The sequence below is a fragment of the Salvelinus alpinus genome, chromosome 36 (assembly GCF_045679555.1).
Source record: "Salvelinus alpinus chromosome 36, SLU_Salpinus.1, whole genome shotgun sequence".
NCBI lineage: Eukaryota > Metazoa > Chordata > Actinopteri > Salmoniformes > Salmonidae > Salvelinus > Salvelinus alpinus.
In genome coordinates this window covers 15,040,068-15,066,098 of record NC_092121.1, presented here as the reverse complement: position 1 = coordinate 15,066,098, position 26,031 = coordinate 15,040,068, and the positions used below count along the sequence as shown (strand labels likewise).

Below are 26,031 nucleotides of genomic sequence, written 5' to 3'. Positions count from 1 at the left end.
CACATTAATCACCCTGGGATGCAATTTATTCCCGAGTGGCATCAATATCTCATGGCAGATCATTGCAGAATATTTACCTACCCATGCCCACTACCCCACCCTATATCGCTCATTGTCAACCGAACATCAGGGGCAGAGGTTAGGCCTGTGGGCCATCTATAATGATTAGTTGTAACTGTATATGGTACCTGCACGTTGAGGGTTTTGGAGACTAACGTTATTCACCCTTGTTATTTTGGAGAGAAGAGTGTCGTCTAGTTGCATAACATTAACACAAGCAAAAAATAGCTCCGAGTTCATTGCCTGAAGCCACAATGTTAGCCTATATGATACAGTTTGAACAAAGTGTTTTATTGAATTGAGAGTACAGTACTTGTCATGACTCACGTTCTAATAATCCTGAGAATTGGGTGAGCCTTCAAAGACCTCTCAACCTAATAAAGTATAGCACTTACGCCATCCTACAAAAAGTACCCTATGCCATGTTCGCTGATTAATGCAAAAGACTAACAGAAATAGCCTAAATTACCCAACATATCGCCTGGGGGCAAAGAACGAAGCCGTTCTCACTAGAGAGCACTTGGCCGCACAGAACAATAGGCGTCAGTCATGAAGGATGAAGAGCCTGAGAGAACTAAAGTAAATATAATGAAGTGAATACGTCGAATTGCTTTTGAAACGGCAAATAATCCAAATGATTACACACCGATCCCTTCACAAAAGGAAGGCTGTTATTTAAGCTAGTTCATTCGTCGGTTAGCTAAATAGCTGGTGATCAATTTCAGCCACCACACAGGGCTGCCACCGCCCCATCACCCCCCTCCCAATTGCAATCGAATTCAGAATCTAGACATCCTCTATGGCGAGCCGCGTGAGCCACTCACTGGCAGAAGGAAAATGCAACGATTCCCTTGCTCCTATACTCGTTCTTGTGCGACCCAACAGACTCGCGTGGATAGTTCAGTTAGCAAGTAGCCTATTTAGTTAGCTAGCATTTCAACAACGCTTATTTGTATGGCGCGGTTTCCAATTCAAGTTGACGTTCATGTCATGAATCTTGCCCTCGAGGCATAACTGGGCGATTTCCGCTAGATGAACCAGCTACAAAGTCAAAATTGGCCTTATTTTAAACAATCACGAAAACAAAAAAAACGTGCTTTGGTCTCAAATTAAAGTTAGGCATTAGGGTTAGCAGCGTGGTTAGGTTTAAAATCAGATGTTATGACTTTGGTTGTGCCAGCTAGTGACCACTCTGCAGACCTGCCTCCAGAACAAGATTCATGACGAAAAACGCTAACCTGCGTTTCCAATAGGAATTCGTGAATTGCACTCGCAATGTCGACAAAGACATTCACCCACTATCTATGATTTTTCACCCATTCTACCCAGACTAACTACCAAACACTAAATATCTAATATTTTAGGAGACGAAACACATTTGTTAAAGCATCACATCGTAACTTGCATTTTATATTTTGTGATTTAAGTAAGTTTAGTTGCACAGCTAGCTAGCATGCTAACGCTCAACCAGTCTCTAGACTTACCAACGCAGTGTAGCTAGCTATAGCTTGATATCCAGCTATGCCCAGTGTTTGACAATATCCTCCGAATCCTTTCAGAATACAAAGTGTAACAAATTAGAAAATGAACCCGAACAAGATGAGAAACAGGCCAAAGTATAGCAGCCAGATTACCAATAAACTTCTGTCGACTGCCGTTTCCAGAAGTGATGCACGTCCCTTCCAAAGAAAGAAAAACGATTTGCAGTCCACGCACACACTCTCTACTGGCCGGGACGGATGGACAGGCGGAGAGGGTTTTACCACGGCATTGCGCGCGGGGGTGAAATTGAAAGGGATGAATAGCCAAGTAACTCGACTTTCTCCATCTCACGACCAATCACTACCCCGGCTGGGATTTATTCAAATGAGGAATGATGTCATCTCTCAAGTCACCCTACTTTCTTTCTTCCCATCCTTCCCAAGTTGCACCGGTTGTCTCCCCCTTCCCGTATCCCTCTACCAGTTTTCCCGCGTCCCCTCCCTCCATGCCCGACTCCACGCTCATCCTGCACACACCTCCTGCAGTTTCTTTTCAACGGTGCATTCTCTCCACACAATGGTGGCATGTTAGAATTCTCCATTGGTTCTGGACCACTGGATGCTGAGATTTCAGCCACAAAGGGTACCACAGCATAGTCTGTCATATTTAGATTTTCTACAGGTCTACTGCCATTTAGGTACTACCATATTATTCTAATATGGTAATGAAACAAACATCTTTATTAGTTCTACAAGGGCTAAAAATGTCCTGCTGCACATACATAATGAATATTGATTACCACTCATGCTAAAATGTTTCAAAGTTAAAGAATCAGGTAATATAATCATATCCATAAACATCTTCACAGAGATATTGATAACACTAGGTTTATTGCAGTGGCACATTCTTAATTGTAAGGACAAGATATTGAATCGGTTGTAGACAAGTCCCCACACTGACGAGATCAAACATGTTTGACCTGTCAAAGAGGCTGTCAGGAGAATCACCAGTGCATAAAGACACAATTTTATGTCAGATTGTAACAGAGTCAGAGACATGGTGGAATCAAAGGAGGCAGAAACAAGATGAAGAGGGAATAGAAACAGAGGAAGGTTGAAAGAGCTGCCGCTGTCTGTACAGTGTTTTTCCCCCAGACACAATTGTCTCCCTCTACTGATTGTGGGCGTTTTTTCATAGGCTTTGTCTGTGTATGCCGCTCCTGTCTTCACACCAGACTTCTGAGACAGTCTCGGTGGGCATGCTGCCTGTCCGTCTCCACTGCTGCTGTTCAGCTCTCCCAGTGAAGCCAGAGCTGTCTACATGAGCCAGGCTTTTGTGCCGGGGTCTGCACTGGCTAGGCAGCATTGTGCTTCACATTGTGACCCCTTCAGCTCTCACCCTATGGAATTCATCATAACACACACTTCATTTCCCCAGGATGTTTACCTCGGTGAACAGTTGCTCAATGGTGCGCTGACCTGTGTGGTTGTGTTATGGTTACACTGTCACTAGGCAATGTAAAGTAGCCTAGTGCTGCTACGCCTTTGTTGATATGGCTTGTTTGGTATTCTATCATGCAATAACCCCAACAGCTCCTCGCACTTCTCTCTCTCGCTCTCAAAATTATCAGCAAAGGTAAACCCTCTGGCCCACACCTACACAATTAGTTACACATGCTTGACTAACATGACTTTCAATAGACACACACACGTCAAACAGACCAAAGCAGACAGTAGAAATGTAGTGAAGGAAATGTATTGTGAGGGAAGCAGAGACGTAGAAACATAGCAAACACACTAAAACAGAGGTACCCCCACACACACAAGAACTATCACACACAGTAAAGAGAGGGAGAGGAAAAACAGAGAAAGGCAAGGAAAAGAGGGTGGGAGTTTGGGGGTCCTATACTAGGTTCGGCCTGCCAGAGATGGACGTATTGGCTTGGTGAAACAGGCACAACAAAGAGAGGAAGTTTTTTTTCCACACAGGCTGTGGTGCGCTGCAGTGGAGACAGGAAGGGGCAGGGCAGTGTACTCGCCACCTAGTCCCCCTGTTATTTATCTCATTGTTGTTTCCCCTTGGCCAGCAGCCCAGCTGGGGCAACGCAGTACAAAATAACTGGCGCAGTCAGTCAGTCAAACAAAGCCAAGCCTCTGGATGTTGTTGCGCTAACTTTAACAAGGAATACACACTAACACCTGCGAGCAGACACACAGTGACACACACACAAGCTTGAGTGCTGTACACAGGCTGTTCTCATATCAGTCAAATCACACAAAGGAGGAAGCAGGTATTGTGCAAAGAGAAGAAGGGAGACACCCATCTTTTCAGACAGTCTATATCCTCAAAGGACATTCACAGACATGTGTTTCTGGTCGAGAAATGGACTTAGAATATCTAGGACGTAAACATTACAACACGGCACACAGTACATGGTAGCCTGTTCATCATTACATGCCTCTGAATACCATGTTCACAAGTTAGCACACGCCAGCAGTGCACCTGCTTCTGTTCTGTGTGAGCATGGGTTTCCAGGAGAACAGAACGTGCCAACACAGCATTACATTAACATGCTGCATACTAACACACATGAAGAACGTGTAACACATACACCACTGACTATATACTTACTAGTCAATTATAACCTAATCTCACTGCGACATTAACGTTTGTTAAAACAAAATGTCATGATAGAACATTTCAGATAAACAAAGATTGCTGTATCATACAACTGCATTATGCACACAGCCTAGTAAAATCCACAACTCATGTTATCACCTAGTTTCACTCTAAACACTAAAATAGAGGAGGCCTCGTGTCTCATGCGGCTAGCTTTAGAGAACTTTCTGTTTAATTGGATTTGTTACCCTGAAACCTGATGATGTCCAGGCAGACCTGTTTCTGGTTGATGGGTTAGTGGAAGTGCTTCCCAGCCCTTTCTGGCTGCATCCTGCCGTTAATAATGCATGCAGCTACTAAGGGAATCGGACAGGGGCCCCTCTCCTCTATACCACTCAGACGAAGCTACATTAAGAGCACTGACTGTGCAGATCTCTGCACTGATCTTCCCTCCCCATCTTGACATGTGTACTTTTTCAATTATGTGCATTTATCTACTCACGTCAGCCATGTTCTCCTTTCACTTATCTTTTGTTTTTGCGATGTGCAAGTGTACTGGCGTGTGGTAAATTTTGGCCCCTTAACAAGGTACTTTAAACCATTTACCTCTCATCCCCTTTGTTCCTGTTTTCTCTATGGCCTCAGACAGCTATTGGTTTTCTTTGACTTGCTGGCTGGTAGAGGTTATGTAGAGTCAGACAAGAGGCTCCTTTCTCCCTCTAGTGGTGCTATCATACCACCACAGTCACAGGGGCACTGTACTGGGCAGGCCCTGGCATGAAGATGAGAAGCAATGATGATCTGATCAAGTACAATTCACCATGAATCCATATACATAGAAAACTGTCTTCAAGCAAGTTTGTTACATTACCCTTTAAAAGTTCATAACAGGTTGAGCACTCAACCGACATAACTGACAAAAGGAAATGGTTGTTCTGCCTCATTGACCATGAAGAGGACTAAATGTAAAATGTTCTTGACGAGAGAGAGCAGAAAAGCGACAACATGGACCACATCACCAGAAATTAGGACTCTGCTTGGTAGAAATAAGCAGTACGCTTTCAATAGTTTTAATTGGAGGTGGTTTACTGGCATTAGCCAGAGAGGTGGCACAGAAATGCAATGTAATGAAAAAACAGCTTAAAAAATAAAAAAAAGTAAATCAATAATGTACAAGTGAGATTCTCATCCAAAATTTTGATGTTGAGCAATTTGGCCATACTAAAATTATTAGTATCAGTCTAACCAACCATAACATTTTCAAAACAAAAAGTAAAACATCAGAAATTATCACGTTAGCAGAGTATAATACATATGTAGTTAAGAAATACACTACTACTACAACAATCCTTACAAGTAATCTGCTACTCCACTGTGCTGCATGCCATGAGACATTTAGCACCGCTTCAAGTTCTGTCCTCACGGCTCAGCGTATATGCGTACCTGATAATCTCAAGCAAGATAAATGTACTAAGTAAAAACATTCAAAAAAAAATTCTGGTCATCAACACATACTTGAATAAATCACTTTTGAAAACATGTCATGGAAAAGCACCTTCGCCAGAAACAGCCCATTCTGGGTACACAACAATGATTTCTCTATTTGTCCTATAATGACAACTCTTCCCTTCCTTTTGATCGCTTACGAATCTTGTGCAATGAGAGTCCTTTTTTCTCCTAATGAACATCACTATAAGCTTTCATAACATTTCATACAATGAAATTACATTATCACTTAAAAAGGTTTTTCAAATAAAACATAAAATATGATAATTCAGTCCCTTTCCTTTCAGTGAATCATGATTTGGACCACATACTGGTTTGCAGAATTAATTTGCCCGGAGAGAGATTGAATAAATTAACACTGAATTCAATATAACAATGTCAGATATATCTCATAAAATAATCCTTTACTGGCCTTGTATTTCAGTCAGGTGCAACAGTCATCCAACAAAATAATTAATAAGGGTGGTTAAAACATTTAGCATTGTTAAAAATAAAAATGTGTCTTTTCTTCAGCAAAATGGAGTCTGTACAGTGCACTATAAAACCCACTATTGCGGTCTTGCAGTGCATTGGTGTTCAGGTCAGAGTCACCTGTCTCTTTACACCAAAGGCTTCATACATATTGATGACTAACTATGGCTGCAGGTCCTGTCCTTGAACATGTAGTCATATCATCCAGAGGAGGAGAAGGGAACAAAGGACCAAAGAGTGAGTAGCCTTCACTAAAAATACAGTACATAATGGTGTGCATGTTTCAGCCTGTCTGTTAGTGTGTGTCTCGGTCAAACATGATTCAGAGGACAATCATAATGTTCAGGGCCCCCAGGCACAGTAAAGCATAATTAAACCATTGCCGTCCCTCAGTCATAGGGTCATGCAGTCCCAATTCAACAAAGGCTTATCAACAATATAAATCAAAACTGCACCATAAATAAAAATCCTATTTAGTAAAACATATTCAGATATACAGTATGTTGTGCAAAATCAGTTTCCTCTCTGAAAGGACAGCTAGCTATATTGCTGTATTACAGTCATGAATTAGCTAGCAGAACGTGCTAGCCATATGAATGTAACTTGTTAGCTATAAAAACCCAATGAACTGGCATATTAAATATTAATGTGCGATCTACAGCAGTTAGTAACATGTACGTTGTACTGTACCCGTCTGAATTTAAATGCACCGACGTGCCACATCCTACATAGGACAGTGTTGGTCCGATCACCAAGAAGACATCCTCCCACTGGTGGATCTGAAATGGAGAAATAACCAATCTATGTCAATGGAATTGAGATTACTTCAAAGACAAAAACATCAAACCCTGAATGACACACAAACATACTCACTCTCTCTTCAGTCACAGCAGCAGAAGAATGAACAGGAGGATGCCTCTGGGCCACGGAACTTTCCAGAGCAAGGTGTATCAGTACACTCTGCTATGAAAGCATGCAGGTCTGTGATGTGCATCGGCTCCTGGGTTTGGGCCTGTAGAGAGACAGAGTGCTTCGATAAAAACTATTGTAAAGAATCCTCTTCCATCCTACTTCCTGTCCATTGCACCCTTTTTTTCCATATGGCACTCATCAACACTTCATCTTTTATTTTAATGTCACTAAATCATCTGTCCTGCATTTCTCCATTCACTCATTCCACCCGCCATCGCTCATCCTCCGATTCTATCGCTTCCCTCATCCTTCATCCCTCCCCTCCCACAGTACCATGATGGCATCGTAGGCTCCGGTGATGAGAGCAATGAAGAGGGAGAGCACCATGTAGATGAAGAGGGAGATGAAGGTGTAGAGGTAGACCTGGCTGAACACCCACACCAGCGTGCCACTCTTCTGCATCTCAGCAAACGTCACAAACATATCATCCCCGTTGATCAGAGAAAACAGGCACTCTGACACCATGGACAGAGAGCGGAACTGCGGGGACAGAGAGGATGAGTTGGTGTATTAGAACACATTTATTTTTCACAGTTTCAGCAATTTGGGATTTTTTTATGAATAATAAAAATACACAAATACATGTGTGTGCGTCCTGTCCATGCCCAAATACCTTGGTATGGTAAGGACCCAGCACGATCCAGCCACAGAAGCAATAACCCAGGTATATGGCAGCTACACAGAGGCAGAAGCGGATTACATTAGGGAAGGCAGCCCGCAGCGTCACAATCAGGATCTGAGAATGAGGAAGAGAGAACACGTAAGACTAATTTACACATGGAAAAAGAAAAAAAGAGGTGGGAAGTGACACAAAACCTCCTCAGAAAGCCATTCAACTTAAATGTCAATGTGTGCATTTTTGTGTGACTGATTATGTCACTCACATTGTACTTCTGGAAGAAACTGAGGTAGCGGAGGACTCCCACCCACACCAGCAGAGTGGAGGTACCAAGCAGAATCCCACACACATCATACAACGACATGTTCTGAAGGACAGAGTCAATTCAATTATTTTTATTAATAATGATATTATTTGCTCTTTCTAATTCTAATGGTGGGGGGACTGGCGCAGGCCTGGAAAGATATGAAACTAAAAGCAATGCATTGTTCTGTATTACCTTGGACTCTATGCCAATCTTGATGAAGCTGCCGGTGATGGTGAGCAGGTCACTGATGATGAGCAGGATGAACCAGCCGTTAATGAACTCCAACCTGTCTGCCCAGCACACACTGTGATTCAGTCTGTGTCTGAAGAACTGGACATACTCCTGTCAGAAACACACAGAGAGACGGGACAGACAAATGAACAGAATAAACCAGCGGTTCCCAAACTAGGTGTCGCCTGATATGGCCTTGCTGTCCCCAGTCCACCTGGTCGTGCTGCTGCTCCAGTTTCAACTGTTCTGCCTGCGGTTAAGGAACCCTGACCTGTTCACCTGACGTGCTATCTTGTCTCGGACCTGCTGTTTTCGATTCTCGCTCTACCACACCTGCTGTCTCTAACTCAGAATGATCAGCTATGAAAAGCCAACTGACATTTACTCCGGAGGTGCTGACCTGTTACAACCTCTACAACCACTGTGATTATTATTATTTGATCCTGCTGGTCATCTATGAACGTTTGAACATCTTGGCCATGTACTGTTATAAATCTCCACCCGGCACAGCCAGAAGAGGACTGGCCACACCTCAGAGCCTGGTTCCTCTCTAGGTTTCTTCCTAGGTTCCTGCCTTTCAAGGGAGATTTTCCTAGCCACCGTGCTTCTACATCTGTATTGCTTGCTGTTTGGGCTTTTAGGCTGGGTTTCTGTATAGCACTTTGTGACATCGGCTGATGTAAAAAGGGCTTTATAAATACATTTGATTGATTGATATGAAAATGGGGTCGCAAGTTGACACCTACTCATTAAAGGGTTTCTTTATTTTTACTATATTCTACATTGTAGAATAATATTGACGACATCAAAACTATGAAATAACACATATGGAATCATGTAGTAACCAAAAAACAAAAGTGTTAAACAAACCAAAATATATTTTAGATTTGAAATTCTTCAAAGTAACCACCCTTTGCCTTGATGACAGCTTTGAACACTCTTGGCATTCTCTCAAGCAGCTTCACGAGGTAGTCACCTGGAATGCATTTCAATGAACAGGTGTGCATTGTTAAAAGTTAATTTGTGGAATTTCTTAACCTTCTTATTGCGGTTGAGCCAATCAGTTATGTGGTGACAAGGTAGGGTGGTATACAGAAGATAGCCCTATTTGGTAAAAGACCAAGTCCATATTATGGCAAGAACAGATCAAATAAGCAAAGAGAAACAGTCTATCATTACTTAAGACATGAAGGTCAGTCAATGCGGAAAATTTCAAGAACTTTAAACGTTTCTTCAAGTGCAGTCGCAAAAACCATCAAGCGCTATGATGAAACTGGCTCTCATGAGTACCGCCAAAGAAAAAGAAGAACCAGAGTTACCTCTGCTGCAGAGGATAAATTCCTCTGCAGTTAACTGCACCTTAAAAATTGCCAAGTCAAGTAAGAGACATCTCAACATCAACTGTTCAGCGTAGACTCCATGAAATCAGACCTTCATGGTCGAATTGCTGCGAAGAAACCACTACTGAAAGACATGAATAAGAAGAAGCGACTTGCTTGGGCCAAGAAACAAGCAATGGACATTAGACCGGTGGAAATCTGTCCTTTGATCTGATGAGTACAAATTTGAGATTTTTGGTTCCAACCGCCGTGTCTTTGTGAGACGCAGAGTAGGTGAACGGATGATCTCCGCATGTGTGGTTCCAACCGTGAAGCATGGAGGAAGCGGTGTGGGGATGCTTTGCTGGTGACACTGTCTGTGATTTATTTAGAATTCAAGGCACACTTAACCAGCATGGCTCCACAGCATTCTGCAGCGATACGCCATCCCATATGGTTTGCGCTTAGTGAGACTATCATTTGTTTGTTAGTTTTGTGAAGGCCTAATTAAGGCCTAATGAATTTAAATTGACTGATTTCCTTCTATGAACTATAAGTAAAATATTTTAAAATTGTTGCATTTATATTTTTGTTCATATAAATTACAATGTAACAACATTTTAGACTTTTGGGGCTCAGCCTTGGGCTTACATGTTGTAGGATGACTCCTCTGAGGATGGAACGACCACACAGCAGCAGGGACAGCAGACACACTATGGCCACCAGCACGTCAAAAGCCTCCCGTGCATAGTTCTCCGCTATAGGAGGAAGGAGGGTTGTTTGAATTAATTAAGTCAGGGAGTGAAGGGAAGGAAGAGACAAACAGCTAGTAAGGAACAGAAGGAAAGAAGTGAATCAATCTCAAGCAGTACCCCCCCCCCCATCCTCGCTCTCTCACCATGTCCCCACACGTTGGGGTCTTTGCACTTCTTGATGGAGGCATGGTTGAGCAGGCTGATCTTCACTCTGCCGCTGTGAGCCTTGTTATCCAGGACAACCTGACAGCAGCCACAATACACACACTAAACTCAGCTACAACACAAACCCTGGCTTTATAACAGCTGTCTAAGATACAGTGGGCTGTATGGAGCTGCAGTGTTTCCCTTATGAATTTTTTCAGCTGCGGTGGCAAAGTTGGGCGAAGGGGTGTGGCGTGCTAGTGGGCATGGCCAATGACACGGTTTTAGAGGCCCACCTCTTGGCCGCGGAGACAATTTTGCTGTTTTAAAGCTAATTTCCTGCACTTCTACACATTTCGCCATGGTTTACGCCGTGTTCTTATGCCATCGGAGTGACTCAAATTATAACAAAATCAGTGGGGGCCACATGCCATGACTACCTAGTTTCTTTTTGGTGATTGTTAGTTCTCAAATATGATCTTATTTTTAAATATATTGCGCCATCCTATATTTTCTACATACATTATATCTGTATTTAGTCGCTGAAGTTTACACAAAAAAACATTTTAAAACATTTGTGGCGGCCACAATTTAAATGCATATAGGGGAAACTGGGCTGTTCAGGGGAAATTGGTAGGTAATCTCACCATAATAGCAAAGGTGTAGCAGTCAGGGATCTCATTGTTGATGATGGTCTGGATGTTGATGGCCTTCAGCTGGAACTGAATGGTCACATTGATCAGCCTGGAGACCAAGCAGAAGAAGACGAGACAAGATCCAGTAAGAGGAATGCATGTAATCTCAATAGAGAAGTGATGTTACCCAGTAATGTTCCATGTTGATATGTAATGTTGAAACGACTCGAGTTATATAAGCATTACCATAAGCAATATTAACATAAGGACTGACAAAATTACAAAAATGGGATTCAAAACCCCATGACGAATTGCATGCAAGAATAAAAGGGGAGGGGGAGCAAGGGAGACCATTGTGTGTCTCACTTGTGAAACTGGAGAGTGAAGTTCTTGTAGTCACTGTAATCAGGAGGGGGGTCTGGTAGTGGGTCCACACCAATGCAATCTGAAAAAGACCGAAGGATGGCATAAAAGCAAGTTGAGAAGATTTATTTCCAGAAGCATCTACATAGAGTATTCCAAACATTAGGAACACCTTCCTAATATTGTGTTGCACCCTCCCCCCAGTTGTGTCACGTTGGCTGGATGTCCTTTGGGTGGACCATTCTTGATACACACGGGAAACTGTTGAGCATGAAAATCCCAGCAGCTTTGCAGTTCTTGACACAAACCGGTGCACTTGGCACCTACTACCATACCCCGTTCAAAGGTACTTAAATCTTTTGTCTTGCCCATTCACCCTCTGAATGGCACACATACACAATCCATGTCTCCTCCCCTTCATCTACAATAAGGGAACATAGCTTCACCTGGATTCCCCTGGTCAGTCTACATCATGGAAAGAGCAGGTCTTCCTAATACTTTGTACACTCAGTGAACATTTGACACGTGCAAGTATTCTGTTATTCACTTTTTTTCCAAAGCCAATGGAAAATACTTTCACAACTTCAACATTTTGAAATACAAGTTTATCTTAACTACTTCTGTTCAGTTGCCAACCTTGACTCAACCGCTTTGATAACATTTCAAACAATGGTCCGTTGCCAAAACACATTAAAAAAAAACTGTGCCAATGAACTATCTTTGTGAAATCAGCAGGTGAATCGAATAGAAGACGTCCATTTGGCCAGCTCTCTATTATTTTGCTGATATTAGTGGAAATAGCACTTATATGGTTAATGCTTTTATGGACAGGATCTATTCTCAGCACTGAAAGTAGGGCACGGTTAGAGGGCAACTCTTGACATATGTGGAGCTTTGACTCACTAACAGTTACTTCCTAACGGGCCAAAGACAACTGGCGGTGGATTAAAAAAAACAAGACCGACAGACTGATGTGAAATACATGGAGGGGGAATTTGATAGACAACTTATTGAACAGAAAAAAGGATAATGCCGCCAGGGTACCGGTGATCACTTCGGGGTCGATGTCAAAGGTGTCGTTGATGGGGTCGATGATGCCCCTCTTGTAGTACCGCTGGCACAGTGAGAGGGCACTCCCATTCACACCCTCACCCCACACATATGCATACCGCCCCACTGATGTCTGTGGTAGAGCCAGGTACTGAGGAAAAGAAAATAGAAAGGATGATGAATGGAATAGGTAACATACAGTTATACTAATAGCGAGACATCATATAGACAGACAAGGAAGACAAAATATAATTTAATAACACAAGGCATTACATAGAACAAAATGAGAGGGTTGAGAAGTCACTCATCTGCCAGTCTCTGTTTAGTGTTCCGTACTGAGATACTAGTACCTGATCTACAGCATAATAAATATGGCTATAGAGTTCACTCTGTGTGTGGATTGCCATTGAAGAGCCATCCCGGTAGTCTTTAAGGAAAAGGTGTTTGAAGGATGCTGTGTTCTCTTCCTTGAATGTCACCACCATCTGGTTACTCAAGCCAAACAGGACTAACTAGAGAAGGGAGTGACAGGGGAATAAAGGTTAAAACAATGAAAATCAACAGAAGCCCCATCATGAATACCAATTCTTCAGTTCAGTAAAGGCCCACCTGTACAGTGACAATGAGGATCTTGAGCAGCTGCAGGACCAGTTTAAAGGGCTTGCGGCCTTTGGCGTGGTACTTGTCACAGGGGCTCATGAAGAAGTACTTGAGCTTTCTCCGCAGTGCCTCCTCCTCCTGCTGCTGCTGCCTGAGCTCTGAGCCTACCAGACCGGTGAGCCGGGGGTTCCCGCCACTGAGGTCATCGGACCTGTAGCTGCTCACAGGTGAGAACGGCTCATCCTTCTCTGCGAGAGAATCAATGGCAGACATAGGTTTCTACATACAACATAGGGAAGGCATATTTGAAAAGAGCATTCATAAGCTTGATATTGCTGCTGAAAAAGAGGAAGTGGGAAAGTGATGTGGTATTATAATTTTACTATAATTATATAATTCAAGCATGCATTGGATCACTAGGTATGATATAGCCTATTTAATAAAAAAGTAAAGTTTTCCACATTGTTATGTTAGCCTTATTCTAAAATTGATAATTTCCCCCCCCCCCTCAATCGACCCAAAATAACAAAGCAAAAAAAGGTTTAGACATTTTGTAAATGTATTAAAACAAAAAAAACAAAATATCAAATTTACATAAGTATTCAGACCCTTTACTCAGTACTTTGTTGAAGCACCTTAGGTAGCAATTACATCTGAGTCTTCTTGGGTATGACGCTACAAGCTTGGCACACCTGTATTTGTTCAGAAGCCACTCCTGCGTTGTCTTGGCCGTGTGCGGTCTGGATCAGGTTTTCATCAAGGGATTTCGCTGTACTTTGCTCCATTCATCTTTCACTCAATCCGGACTAATCTCCCAGTCCCTGACGCTAAAAAACATCCCCACAGCATGATGCTGCCACCACCATGCTTCACAGTAGGGAGGTGCCAGGTTTCCTCCAGACGTGACGCTTGGCATTCAGGCCAAAGAGTTGAATCTTGGTTTCATCAGACCAGAGAATCCTTTTTCTCATGGTCTGAGAGTCATTTAGGTGCCTTTTGGCAAACTCCAAGTGGGCTGTCATGTGCCTTTTACTGAGGAGTGGCTTCTGTCTGGCCACTCTACCATAACGGCTTGATTGGTGGAGTGCTGCAGAGATTGTTGTCCTTCTGGAAGGTTCTCCCATCTCCACAGAGGAACTCTGGAGCTGTGTCAGCTCTGCTCCCCCTGACCAAGGCCCTTCTCCCCCGATTGCTCAGTTTGGCTGGGCGGCCAGCTCTAGGAAGAGAGCTGGCCGCTCATTCTCAATTTAAGAATGATGGAGGCCACTGTGTTCTTGGGGACCTTCAATGCTGCAGAAATGTTTTGGTACCCTTCCCAGATCTGTGAATCGACACAAACCTGTCGCGGAGCTATATGGACGATTCCTTCAGCCTCATTGCTTGATTTTTGCTCTGACATGAACTGCCAACTGTGGGACCTTACATAGACAGGTGTGTGCCTTTCCAAATCATGTCCAATCAATTGAATTTACCATAGGTGGACTCCAATCAAGTTGTAGAAACATCTTAAGGATGATCAATGGAAACAGGATGCACCTGAGCTCAATTTCAAGACTCATAGCAAAGGGTTTGTTTGAATAGTTATGTAAATAAGGTATTTTTAATGAACTGAAATACCTTTATTGGTTAATCTGACTAGTCTCATCATTGATTTGATTTAGGGCTACTTATTTAGGCATTTTAATGGTTTTCAGTGTAGTTGTCTAATGTTGGTTAGGCATGTTAACCTGTTTTCCTGAATCTCTATGATCAATAAAAGTTTTTCCTGAATGTACTTTTAACAGAGCTGATATATACCTCAGTGCATTCACCCAATTACTTACAGCCTGTCACCTATCAAGTTGTTTCAGATCTACACAAGTGCCTAGGGAGGAGGGGGTATGGTTTCTTCTGGACAGGACAGGGCCCAACTATACTGTAGGTGTGTTGTAACTTGCTAAATAATGACATTAACATACACTGAGCATGAAAAACATTAGGAACACCTTCTCTTTTCATGACAGACTGACCAGGTGAAAGTTATGATCCATTATTGATGTCACCTGTTAAATCTACTTCAAATCAGTGTAGATGGGCTACCCAGACCCGTCTATTTACGCTGCTGCTACTCTCTGTTTATAATCTAGGCATAGTCACTTTAACAACTTTTCAGGGAAGTTAGAAACCAATATACACAGGCAGTTAGAAAAGCCAAGGCTAGCTTTTTCAAGCAGAAATTTGCTTCCTACAACACAAACTCAAAAAAGGTCTGGGACACTGTAAAGTCCATGGAGAATAAGAACACCTCATCCCAGCTCCCCACTGCACTGAGGACAGGAAACTGTTACCACCGATAAATCCACTATAATTGAGAACTTCAATAAGCATTTTTCTACGGCTGGCCATGCTTTCCACCTGGCTACCCCTACCCCGGTCAACAGCACTGCACCCCCCACAGCAACTCGCCCAAGCCTTCCCCATTTCTCCTTCTCCCAAATCCAGTCAGCTGATGTTCTGAAAGAGCTGCAAAATCTGGACCCCTACATATCAGCCGGGCTAGACAATCTGGACCCTTTCTTTCTGCCGAAATTGTTGCAACCCCTATTACTAGCCTGTTCAAACTCTCTTTCGTGTCGTCTGAGATTCCCAAGGATTGGAAAGCAGCTGCGGTCATCCCCCTCTTCAAAGGGGGGGACACTATTGACCCAAACTGCTACAGACCTATATCTATCCTACCCTGCCTTTCTAAGGTCTTCGAAAGCCAAGTCAACAAACAGATTACCGACCATTTCGAATCCCACCGCACCTTCTCCGCTATGCAATCTGGTTTCTGAGCTGGTCATGGGTGCACCTCAGCCACGCTCAAAGTCCTAAACGATATCTTAACCGCCATCGATAAGAAACAATACAGTGCAGCCGTATTCATTGACCTGGCCAAGGCTTTCGACTCTGTCAATCACCACATCCTCATCGGCAGACTCGATAGCCTTGGTTTCTCAAATGATTGCCTCACCTGGTTCACCAACTACTTCTCTGATAGAGTTCAGTGTGTCAAATTGGAGGGCCAGTTGGCCGGGCCTCTGGCAGTCTCTATGTGGGTGCCACAGGGTTCAATTCTTGGACCTCATTTGCTCACATTGTATATACTTATTGTTTTCTACTGTATTATTGACTGTATGTTTGTTTTACTCCATGTGTAACTCTGTGTTGTTGTATGTGTCGAACTGCTTTGCTTTATCTTGGCCAGGTCACAATTGTAAATGAGAACTTGTTCTCAACTTGCCTACCTGGTTAAATAAAGGTGAAATAACTAAATAAACTCTACCTACATGTACATATTACCTCAATTAGCCCGACTAACTGGTGCCCCCGCACATTGACTCTGTACCGTTACCCCCTGTATATAGTCTCGCTTGTTATTTTACTGCTGCTGTTTAATTATTTCTTACTTTTATTTTCTATTTTACATTTTTTACTTAACACTTTATTTTCTTAACTTCTTAAAGCATTGTTGGTTAAGGGCTTGTAAGCCTTTCACTTTCAGGTCAACACTTGTCTCCTCACCTACATCTCAAATCAAATTTTATGTCACATGTGCCAAATAGAGGTTAAAGAAGGATTTTTAAGCCTTGAGACATGGATTGTATTTCTGACATTGAGGGTGAATGGGCAAGACAAAAGATTTAAGATCCTTTTTAACCACGTTATGGTAGTAGGTGCCAGGTGCACCGGTTTGAGTGTGTCAAGAACTGCAACGCTGCTGGGTTTTTCTAAGCTCAACAGTTTCCCTTGTGCATCAAAAATGGTCCACCACCCAAAGGACATCCAGTCAACTTGACACAACTGTGGGAAGCATTGGAGTCAAAATGTTCCAGCATCCCTGTGGAACAATTGATACCTTGTAGAGTCCATGCCCCAACAAACTGAGACTGTTCCGAGGGCAGAAGCAGGTGTAAATGAATGAGGAAGGTGTTCCTAATGTTTTGTACACTCAGTGTATATTGCTAAGAATGAGAAAGTAGGGTGACTCTCCTAGCAGGTCTGGAAACCAGGTCTCCATTACCAATGACGAATGCCCTAACCACTGTCCAAATAATAATCTCTCTTGGGCATGTGCTTAATAGGCCAGTATAGTTAGACCAATAGGCCCTGTCCAGAAGAAACCATAACCCCTCCATCTAGCATTTATATAGATGAAACAACTTGATAGGCTTAAGCAATAGGGCGAATGCAATTTGAAGTAAATATCACCTCTGTTAAAAGTACTCAAGAAAATCTACCCTAGAAGGGTATTTATACTTTAAAATACATATTTTATGTGAATGGATGTAGATGAACGAATTCTGCCAGTGTTTTAATGTCCTCGTTTCATATTTTTTTCCTTTACCTCCAACTCTATATATATACAAGTGAGCCTATGAGGAACTTATGGATCAGATTTACCATTATACCCTTTGATCAAATGTATAACAGACAGACCACTGCTCAAAAGGAATTGTTTGTGATATCTACACTCAGTAGCCACTTTATTAGGTTCACCACCCTATTCAAGAAAATAAATTGCTCCTACGTCACCAAGTCCCGTGGTCTTGGCTTGCTAGACACTAAAGCATGCAGAGAAGTATTCAGGTATTCTGTTACTGTTTGTTTGAACTTTAGAATGTGCAAGATGACAGCACAGTCTGTCATGGTATTTTGTAAATCAGAAAAGTTCCAAAACTTGTACTGACTGTAATAAACTCCAACTGGACTTAAAAACTTGAACAGTCTATCTCCTTTCCCAGTTTCATCAACTGTTTTGAATTTACGCTGTTCCAGATGCAAAGGCAGTTGTACCTAATAAAGTGACCACTGTATCTGTAGCCTTTCCAGAATGTGTTCTGGGAATAACCGGGGTATTAAACATTTGCCTGTAAGTGTTCAACAGTTGAATCTATTACCTCAGGAGATGGTACCATTCAGCTTGTCTGGGGATGACAAAGAAGGACTTCAACAAAGCCAAAATAGAAAATTATTGGAAGGGGTCTCTCAGCTGTTAAATTAAAGACTTAGAAATAAATGACTGTTGTGCCTTGTAACTACTTTAAAATGTGGAACTGTTGCACTAAAAATGCAAACATTGATTTGGCATACAATTTAAGATTATTTACATAAAGTTGGACATAAAGTTGTACAATGTTTACATTGTCTAACTTTATACAGAACAAATTGTCCTTGAAATTAACATTTCTTTAAAGTTATTGCAAATAAATGCATATTTTCACTTTTCTGCGACAATCACTGAATTAGTTACCAATTTTTTCATCTTTAAATGCAATATTTGAGATTTCATGTATTTCTATCAAATCAAAACTGGAATTTCTACTCAAAGCAAAGTTTGAAAAAGTATACTAGACATTTATAGAATAAATCATACCTAGTTTGATGATTATGTCATAATCAGTGAAAACGTTATTGATGTATATAGCTTTAAATGGCATTTTATAGATGTTATGTATTTCTTACAAAGGTTGTAAAAGTATGCTAGACATTTATAGAATACATCATATCCAGTTTGATGATTCTGTGACAACGGCGAATTTGTTATTGATTTTTACATTTGTAAATGGCTATTGGCGAATATCTGTTGACTGTCTGTTGAATCTAAAACCACTTTTACCTCGGTTTGTTTACGGAAGTGGGAGGCGACTACCTGTGCTAATTAGCTATCTGCGTCTCCCAACACATGTGTGGGAACAAGGACGCCACAAACGTGTTGTGTCGTGGAGAATTGTTTCAGAAATATAATACTCTTACAAGAACTTGTGAATTCAATATACACTTTAATAGTAGCAAAACTGAGCCCTTCCATGGAAGGACCATATCACAAACGTAACAGAGCCGAGCCCCTCCATGGAAAGAGACTAAATTCTCATATTACAGAGTCCTGCCTTTATACGTTATGCAAAGACAGAATCCTATAGAGTCCCCTCCCTCTATATGAAAATAGCTTCCCTTGACCTTTCTCCATTATTTTATTTTCATCTCAGAGCTTGCTTGTTCACGCCCACTAACGCTCATATCTGCTTTTGGTTAGGTTATAATGATGGTAGAACCCTTTTCACATGCTTATGTTTCACGTGTCAGTCATCAGTTATCTTGCTTCCATCCTTCTGACCATAGTACGTCCAGCTGTCATAAATGTACGTATAGCCTGGGTGTCATCTTTTCTTAATGTGCATGTCCTTGCTTCTTCAGCCTGGCAACTAGACCTATTTATATTTAACGCTCAGCTCCAACAGTTGTAACTGAAAAATACTGCCGGCTGCAACTGTTAAAACAGGGTACAGTAAGTGTATATTGTGCATTTGTGAAATAATTTTGGTGATATTAAAGTAGAACGCTTAATGTTTCTAGAACCGTACCACAATTGAGGATCGATTCACGTTTAGATGGATTATTTGGCTGCCAGAGTCAATTCGCCTCTGAAAATAACATTTTGTATATTCTTGGGCTAGGTACGATACAGCAATGGAAGCATTATTGACATACAATTAGCCTATTATGATCATATTGCGATGCTGGGCACTCACAGATGACATGCAGCTTTCTCATTTAACCCTATACAACAAATATATTATCCTTATGAATTTTTTTATTTTATACACCTTTAGGTTTACCACACTCGGCCCTCCGGACCCCAAGGGTTGTGCATGTTTTGTTTTTCCCTTAACACTACACAGCTGATTTAAATCATCAATAACCAAACATCAAGCTTCGATCATTTTGTAGTGTTTGGGCAAATAAACAAAACGTGCACCCTTTGGGGTCCCGAGGACCGAGTTTGGTAAATGCTGGTTAACTTTAAAAAATGAGGCTTAGACTGATAAATTGAAGTACATGACCAACCTGTACCGTCTTGGATGCAGTTACAGTTCGATGATGACATGACGATGCTTTGCAGGATATGAATGAATTCATAAGAATACAATTTAAGAAATTAATATAAATTTTCGTTTAGGACTGTCAGAAAGCTAAACATTGAGGAAACTAATTACAAGAGAATAGGGACGCTGCGCTCTACAATCACAAAGCCGCAGCTTCCAATGGTCACATGACAATCACCATGTGACATGTCTGGAAAATGCCTTGATGGTCATTGGTCTCAAAATATCTAATTCGTGATAGTGTTTGTGACCCCCCCATTGTATTGATAGTCAAACGATCAAAGCTAGGCTGCGTTCAATACAACGGAAACGGTGCCATAATGAACGACCAGTTGAAAAACGGGGAGGGGTTATGGGTTCAAAATGTATCCGCTGCCCTTTAAATGCCACTAATTTCTTCCAAGCTACACTCCGGCACACCCACCGTACGGAGCAAATGTACGTCACACTCTGTTCAAAAACGTACAAGGAAGTTTAGGGAAAACGTGTAGATATAGCGTTTGCTAAATGACTAAAATGTATGTGTTAAATACAAATTGCTGACCGTAGTTCATCGATTTTCTACATATGATCACCTGATCTTTAGAATTACTCAGCAAGTCTTAATATCAGTTAATCGCTACAATGCTTACACACGGTGATAAACAGTAAAAGTATTTCAAACGTCTAGATAGAAACAAATAAAGGTGTAAAATGAAACTACACCTACAAACCCCTGAGTCATGACATTTTTGCCAACATAATCTACTGCAAAGATTGCCTGCAGAGTTCTGTTTTACTATCCAGGTCTGTTCCCAAACAATTTGAACTTCTACTTTTAAAAATCCACCTCTCTAAAAACAAGTCTCTCACCGTTGCCGCCTGCTATAGACCACCCTCTGCCCCCAGCTGTGCTCTGGACACCATATGTGAACTGATTGCCCCCCATCTATCTTCAGAGCTCGTGCTGCTAGGCGACCTAAATTGGAACATGCTTAACACCCCAGCCATCCTACAATCTAAGCTTGATGCCCTCAATCTCACACAAATTATCAATGAACCTACCAGGTACCACCCCAATTCCGTAAACACGGGTACCCTCATAGATATCATCCTAACCAACTTGCCCTCCAAATACACCTCTGCTGTTTTCAACCAAGATCTCAGCGATCACTTCCTCATTGCCTGCATCCGTAATGGGTCAGCGGTCAAACGACCTCCACTCATCACTGTCAAACGCTCCCTGAAACACTTCAGCGAGCAGGCCTTTCTAATCGACCTGGCCGAGGTATCCTGGAAGGATATTGATCTTATCCCGTCAGTAGAGGATGCCTGGATATTTTTTTTAAATGCCTTCCTCACCATCTTGAATAAGCATGCCCCATTCAAGAAATTTAGAACCAGGAACAGATATAGCCCTTGGTTCTCTCCTGACCTGACTGCCCTTAACCAACAGAAAAATATCCTATGGCGTTCTGCATTAGCATCGAACAGCCCCCGTGATATGCAACTTTTCAGGGAAGCTAGGAACCAATATACACAGGCAGTTAGAAAAGCCAAGGCTAGCTTTTTCAAGCAGAAATTTGCTTCCTGCAACACAAACTCCAAAAAGTTCTGGGACACTGTAAAGTCCATGGAGAATAAGAACACCTCCTCCCAGCTTCCAACTGCACTGAAGATAGGAAACACTGTCACCACCGACAAATCCACTATAATTGAGAATTTCAATAAGCATTTTTCTACGGCTGGTCATGCTTTCCACCTGGCTACCCCTTCCCCGGTCAACAGCACTGCACCCCCGACAGCAACTCGCCCAAGCCTTTCCCATTTCTCTTTCTCCCAAATACAGTCAGCTGATGTTCTGAAAGAGCTGCAAAATCTGGACCCTTACAAATCAGCCGGGCTAGATAATCTGGACCCTTTCTTTCTAAAACTATCTGCTGAAATTGTTGCCACCCCTATTACTAGCCTCTTCAACCTCTCTTTCGTGTCGTCTGAGATTCCCAAAGATTGGAAAGCAGCTGCGGTTATCCCCCTCTTCAAAGGGGGGGGACACTCTTGACCCAAACAGCTACAGACCCATATCTATCCTACCCTGCCTTTCTACCCTGCCTTTCTTCGAAAGCCAAGTTAACAAACAGATTACCGACCATTTCGAATCCCACCATACCTTCTCCGCTATGCAATCTGGTTTCAGAGCTGGTCATGGGTGCACCTCAGCCACGCTCAAGGTCATAAACGATATCGTAACCGCCATCGATAGGAAACAATACTGTGCAGCTGTATTCATTGACCTGGCCAAGGCTTTTGACTCTGTCAATCACCGTATTCTTATCGGCAGACTCGACAGCCTTGGTTTCTCTATTGATTGCCTCGCCTGGTTCACCAACTACTTCTCTGATAGAGTTCAGTGTGTCAAATCGGAGGGTCTGTTGTCCGGGCCTCTGGCAGTCTCTATGGGGGTGCCACAGGGTTCAATTCTTGGACCGACTCTCTTCTCTGTATACATCAATGATGTCGCTCTTGCTGCTGGTGAGTCTCTGATCCACCTCTACGCAGATGACACTATTCTGTATACTTCTGGCCCTTCTTTTGACACTGTGTTAACAACCCTCCAGGCGAGCTTCAATGCCATACAACTCTCCTTCCGTGGCCTCCAATTGCTCTTAAATACAAGTAAAACTAAATGCATGCTCTTCAACCGATCGCTGCCTGCACCTGCCCGCCTGTCCAACATCACTACTCTAGACGGCTTTGACTTAGAATATGTGGACAACTACAAATACCTAGGTGTCTGGTTAGACTGTAAACTCTCCTTCCAGACTCACATCAAACATCTCCAATCCAAAGTTAAATCTAGAATTAGCTTCCTATTCCGCAACAAAGCATCCTTCACTCATGCTGCCAAACATACCCTTGTAAAACTGACCATCCTACCAATCCTCGACTTCGGTGATGTCATTTACAAAATAGCCTCCAATACCCTACTCAATAAATTGGATGCAGTCTACCACAGTGCCATCCGTTTTGTCACCAAAGCCCCTTACACTACCCACCACTGCGACCTGTACACTCTCGTTGGCTGGCCCTCGCTTCATACTCGTCGCCAAACCCACTGGCTCCAGGTCATCTACAAGACCCTGCTCGGTAAAGTCCCCCCTTATCTCAGCTCGCTGGTCACCATAGCAGCACCTACCTGTAGCACGCGCTCCAGCAGGTATATCTCTCTGGTCACCCCCAAAACCAATTCCTCCTTTGGCCGCCTCTCCTTCCAGTTCTCTGCTGCCAATGACTGGAACAAACTACAAAAATCTCTGAAACTGGAAACACTTATCTCCCTCACTAGCTTTAAGCACCAGCTGTCAGAGCAGCTCATAGATTACTGCACCTGTACATAGCCCATCTATAATTTAGCCCAAACAACTACCTCTTTACCTACTGTATTCATTTATTTATTTTTGCTCCTTTGCACCCCATTATCTCTATCTCTACTTTGCACTTTCTTCCACTGCAAACCAACCATTCCAGTGTTTTTTTTACTTGCTATATTGTATTTACTTCGCCACCATGGCCTTTTTATATTTTTATTTATTTTTATATATATTTTGTTTGCCTTCACCTCCCTTATCTCACCTCACTTGCTCACATTGTATATAGACTTATTTTTCACTGTATTATTGACTGTATGTTTGTTTTACTCCATGTGTAACTATGTGTTGTTGTATGTATCGAACTGCTTTGCTTTATCTTGGCCAGGTCGCAATTGTAAATGAGAACGTGTTCTCAATTTGCCTACCTGGTTAAATAAAGGTGAAATAAATAAATAAATAATGCTCTGTGGAAATGACCACTGATAACTTTCACATATTTTGAATAATATCTTAAAATGTCATTTGTTTAGGGAACACAATGACAGTCTTTAATTTCACCATGTTGAACTCAGTTGGAGGGTAAACCATTGCACATATTAGTGTATTATACTGCAGCCCATATCTTCAATGTGTTTGTCCTTTGTGTGAATCCGAAATGTCTTGAGATATCAAAAACAAAAGAGATGACATTCACATACGTCCTATGCAGTCTTGAGAGATGGTTAAAGATACGTCAGTGAGAATGTCAAAGTCATTAGATAAGGGCTGACTGACTGAGGAGATTCACAAGAAACATAGACCTTTATAAACGTCGTCTCATATGGACTCTTCTTGGACCAAATAAATATAATAGCTCAGAATTGGGATTAACATTCTAATCATTCATTCATATTTACTCTCTCTCATGTGGTGATAAAAAGACATCCTGTTTCACTTCTCAATATACTGTATATTCACAACTCAACTACTCCTATGCAGACTTGCCTACAGACAGACCAATCATTCACTCTGTCCATATCTCACATTACTGGCTCATTAACTCACCAGAGCATATTGAGACCTAATAGTGATAATGATGATCAACTTCATCATTCTATCATGTGTACACCAACACTCTCTCCTCTATCTGCTATCCAGGGCCTTGTCTCTGGCTATCACAGCTTCATCAAACTTGATCATGAGTGTGGTGCCCTTGTGCCAGTGGGCTGTGACCTTGGCAGGGAAGCCACTGTGTGTGAGAATGGCCTCTACGATGCCAGCGGTGAATGCAGCACAGTTTAGTGTGCTGTTCTCCTTGGGCACAGAGATGTAAGCGTTGATCAGTGGCTCCTTCTCTATGATGTAGTAGGTCTTGTCATCATCGTTGGCCTGCTCCAGCTTGTCTGCCTCCTTACCGAACATGGCTTTCCATACTGACACCTATATGAAGCAAATTGAAAATGATAGACATGTACTTATGCATTGGCATAATAACAAGTGGTGTTACACCTTATTAGACTGTTACATATGAACTTATCTACCTTGAGCACATGCAAGCACGTACCTTGACGAAGAGCAGTATGTTAAGCACCTTGGTCTCCCTCTTCCCATTCTTCTCCCTCAGCACCAGCACGTCCAGCATACTGGCGCCAACGCTCTGACCCATGTCTGCCAAGCGTTGCTGCAGCTCGGACACAGAGTACACGCGGCTCTGGCAGTACTGCACCATCTCAGAGAAGAGCAGTGCAAAGGCACTCACACTGACTTCAGTCTTGGGACGGGTTAGAGGCCGTTCCAGGATGTTTGACTTTCCTCTCGTGAACCGAGTGTCCATTTTCTGAAAGAGGATGATCTGTAAATAGAAGTAAAATAGCCTGAACTGATAATATGATAGCCATCTCAATTCCAAATCAACCCCTCACCACTACCCTAGGCACGTGAAGATCTGAGAGGATTAGCTATAGCTAGATAACTTTCAACTAGCCTAGAGGGCATGATCTTCAACCACAATGTTTACCTATCCGTTTTAACAAGTTAGTATTTTATTAGTTATTTATTTTGTAGATATTAACAAGTGCCTAGGGCGGTAGTAGTCTGGCTCACACCTCTCGAATTCGTCACGTAGCTTGCGCGTAAATCAGGTGAAAGGGGTAGGACCTATGTGGGTTTTTTGGGATTCCTTTAGCCGCGCCTCAAGAGGGCCAGCATCGGCGCATGCGCGGGCTGTGGCAATCTTTACCTGCAGTACATATGCAAAGAGATTAGCCAACGACGATTCCGTGAATTAGGAGGACCTAACTGCGTTGAAGAAACAACAAAGTGGCTGCTAGTGCAGACGAAAGGGGAAGATAAAGTATATTGGATGCTAGCCAGCTAATGTAGCTGCTAGCTAGTGCTAATTTAGCTAGTTAAAATTGGCTAGCGAACTCACTCGACGACAGAAAGGCCAAAACTCAGTCATTCACAATGTTAACAAGCTAACATTAAACATACTTATTTAGTTCGTTACTTATTCTTATACAAGGACCTAAAACCCCTTACCGTGTTTCAATGTTTTCAGCCTGCTGTTGTGTTGGTGACTTCCTGTTCTGGTCACGTGTCTTGTTCTAGTAATGCACTGATCTATGATCAGCAGTGCATGTGCTCATCTGACATATAGCGGTT

At 42.3% G+C, this 26,031-nt stretch overlaps 3 protein-coding genes across 11 annotated transcripts in view; all 3 read right to left on the bottom strand.

Annotated features, from left to right (window-relative positions):
- Positions 1–1,997, bottom strand: part of LOC139565435 (uncharacterized) — a 31,982-nt gene extending 29,985 nt beyond the window's left edge. For 2 of the 4 annotated variants that reach the window (XM_071385777.1, XM_071385778.1), the window contains exons 1-2: positions 1,695–1,997; positions 1,545–1,612 (exon numbers count right to left, since the gene is read on the bottom strand). The gene's annotated coding sequence lies outside the window, so the exon portion shown is untranslated. The remainder of the gene's footprint in view (positions 1–1,544; positions 1,613–1,694) is intronic. The other 2 variants (XM_071385779.1, XM_071385780.1) reach the window with 1 other exon arrangement.
- A 3,218-nt stretch (positions 1,998–5,215) lies between these two features.
- Positions 5,216–20,231, bottom strand: LOC139564897 (mucolipin-1-like). Of its 3 annotated transcripts, XR_011672838.1 has the most exons (15): positions 20,001–20,199; positions 13,143–13,376; positions 12,884–13,045; positions 12,528–12,684; positions 11,487–11,565; positions 11,133–11,229; positions 10,485–10,584; positions 10,238–10,344; positions 8,229–8,378; positions 7,995–8,096; positions 7,724–7,846; positions 7,384–7,590; positions 7,012–7,150; positions 6,829–6,917; positions 6,190–6,315 (listed from the first exon to the last, which is right to left on the bottom strand). XR_011672838.1 is itself a non-coding variant. In XM_071384771.1 (14 exons), the coding sequence occupies exons 1-13, from the start codon at positions 20,038–20,040 to the stop codon at positions 7,019–7,021; spliced, it is 1,695 nt and encodes a 564-aa protein (XP_071240872.1). In that variant the 5' UTR covers positions 20,041–20,231; the 3' UTR covers positions 5,216–6,917; positions 7,012–7,018. The 3 variants fall into 3 exon arrangements, 2 of the variants coding, with proteins under 2 accessions (XP_071240872.1, XP_071240870.1); XM_071384771.1 differs by having other exon boundaries at positions 5,216–6,917; positions 13,143–13,381; positions 20,001–20,231; XM_071384769.1 differs by lacking the exon at positions 6,190–6,315 and having other exon boundaries at positions 6,780–6,917.
- A 3,653-nt stretch (positions 20,232–23,884) lies between these two features.
- Positions 23,885–26,018, bottom strand: LOC139565419 (trafficking protein particle complex subunit 5-like). 4 transcript variants are annotated; one of them, XM_071385752.1, is made up of 4 exons: positions 25,909–25,977; positions 25,473–25,606; positions 24,932–25,204; positions 23,885–24,807 (listed from the first exon to the last, which is right to left on the bottom strand). In XM_071385752.1, the coding sequence occupies exons 3-4, from the start codon at positions 25,199–25,201 to the stop codon at positions 24,511–24,513; spliced, it is 567 nt and encodes a 188-aa protein (XP_071241853.1). In that variant the 5' UTR covers positions 25,202–25,204; positions 25,473–25,606; positions 25,909–25,977; the 3' UTR covers positions 23,885–24,510. The 4 variants fall into 4 exon arrangements, with proteins under 4 accessions (XP_071241853.1, XP_071241851.1, XP_071241852.1 ...); XM_071385750.1 differs by having other exon boundaries at positions 24,932–25,219; positions 25,909–25,970; XM_071385751.1 differs by lacking the exon at positions 25,473–25,606 and having other exon boundaries at positions 25,909–26,018.
- Between the last annotated feature and the right edge of the window lie 13 nt (positions 26,019–26,031).

Coding starts and splice junctions, on each gene's coding strand:
- LOC139564897 (XM_071384769.1), bottom strand. CDS start 20,072: ATGAATTCATTCATATCCTGCAAAGCATCGTCATGTCATCATCGAACT. Junction 11,566..12,527: donor CGACCCCGAAGTGATCACCG/GTACCCTGGCGG, acceptor GGTCTTTTTCAG/ATTGCATTGGTGTGGACCCA. Junction 11,230..11,486: donor TTCACTCTCCAGTTTCACAA/GTGAGACACACA, acceptor CTTGGTCTCCAG/GCTGATCAATGTGACCATTC.
- LOC139565419 (XM_071385751.1), bottom strand. CDS start 25,201: ATGGACACTCGGTTCACGAGAGGAAAGTCAAACATCCTGGAACGGCCT. Junction 24,808..24,931: donor ACATACTGCTCTTCGTCAAG/GTACGTGCTTGC, acceptor TGCTTCATATAG/GTGTCAGTATGGAAAGCCAT.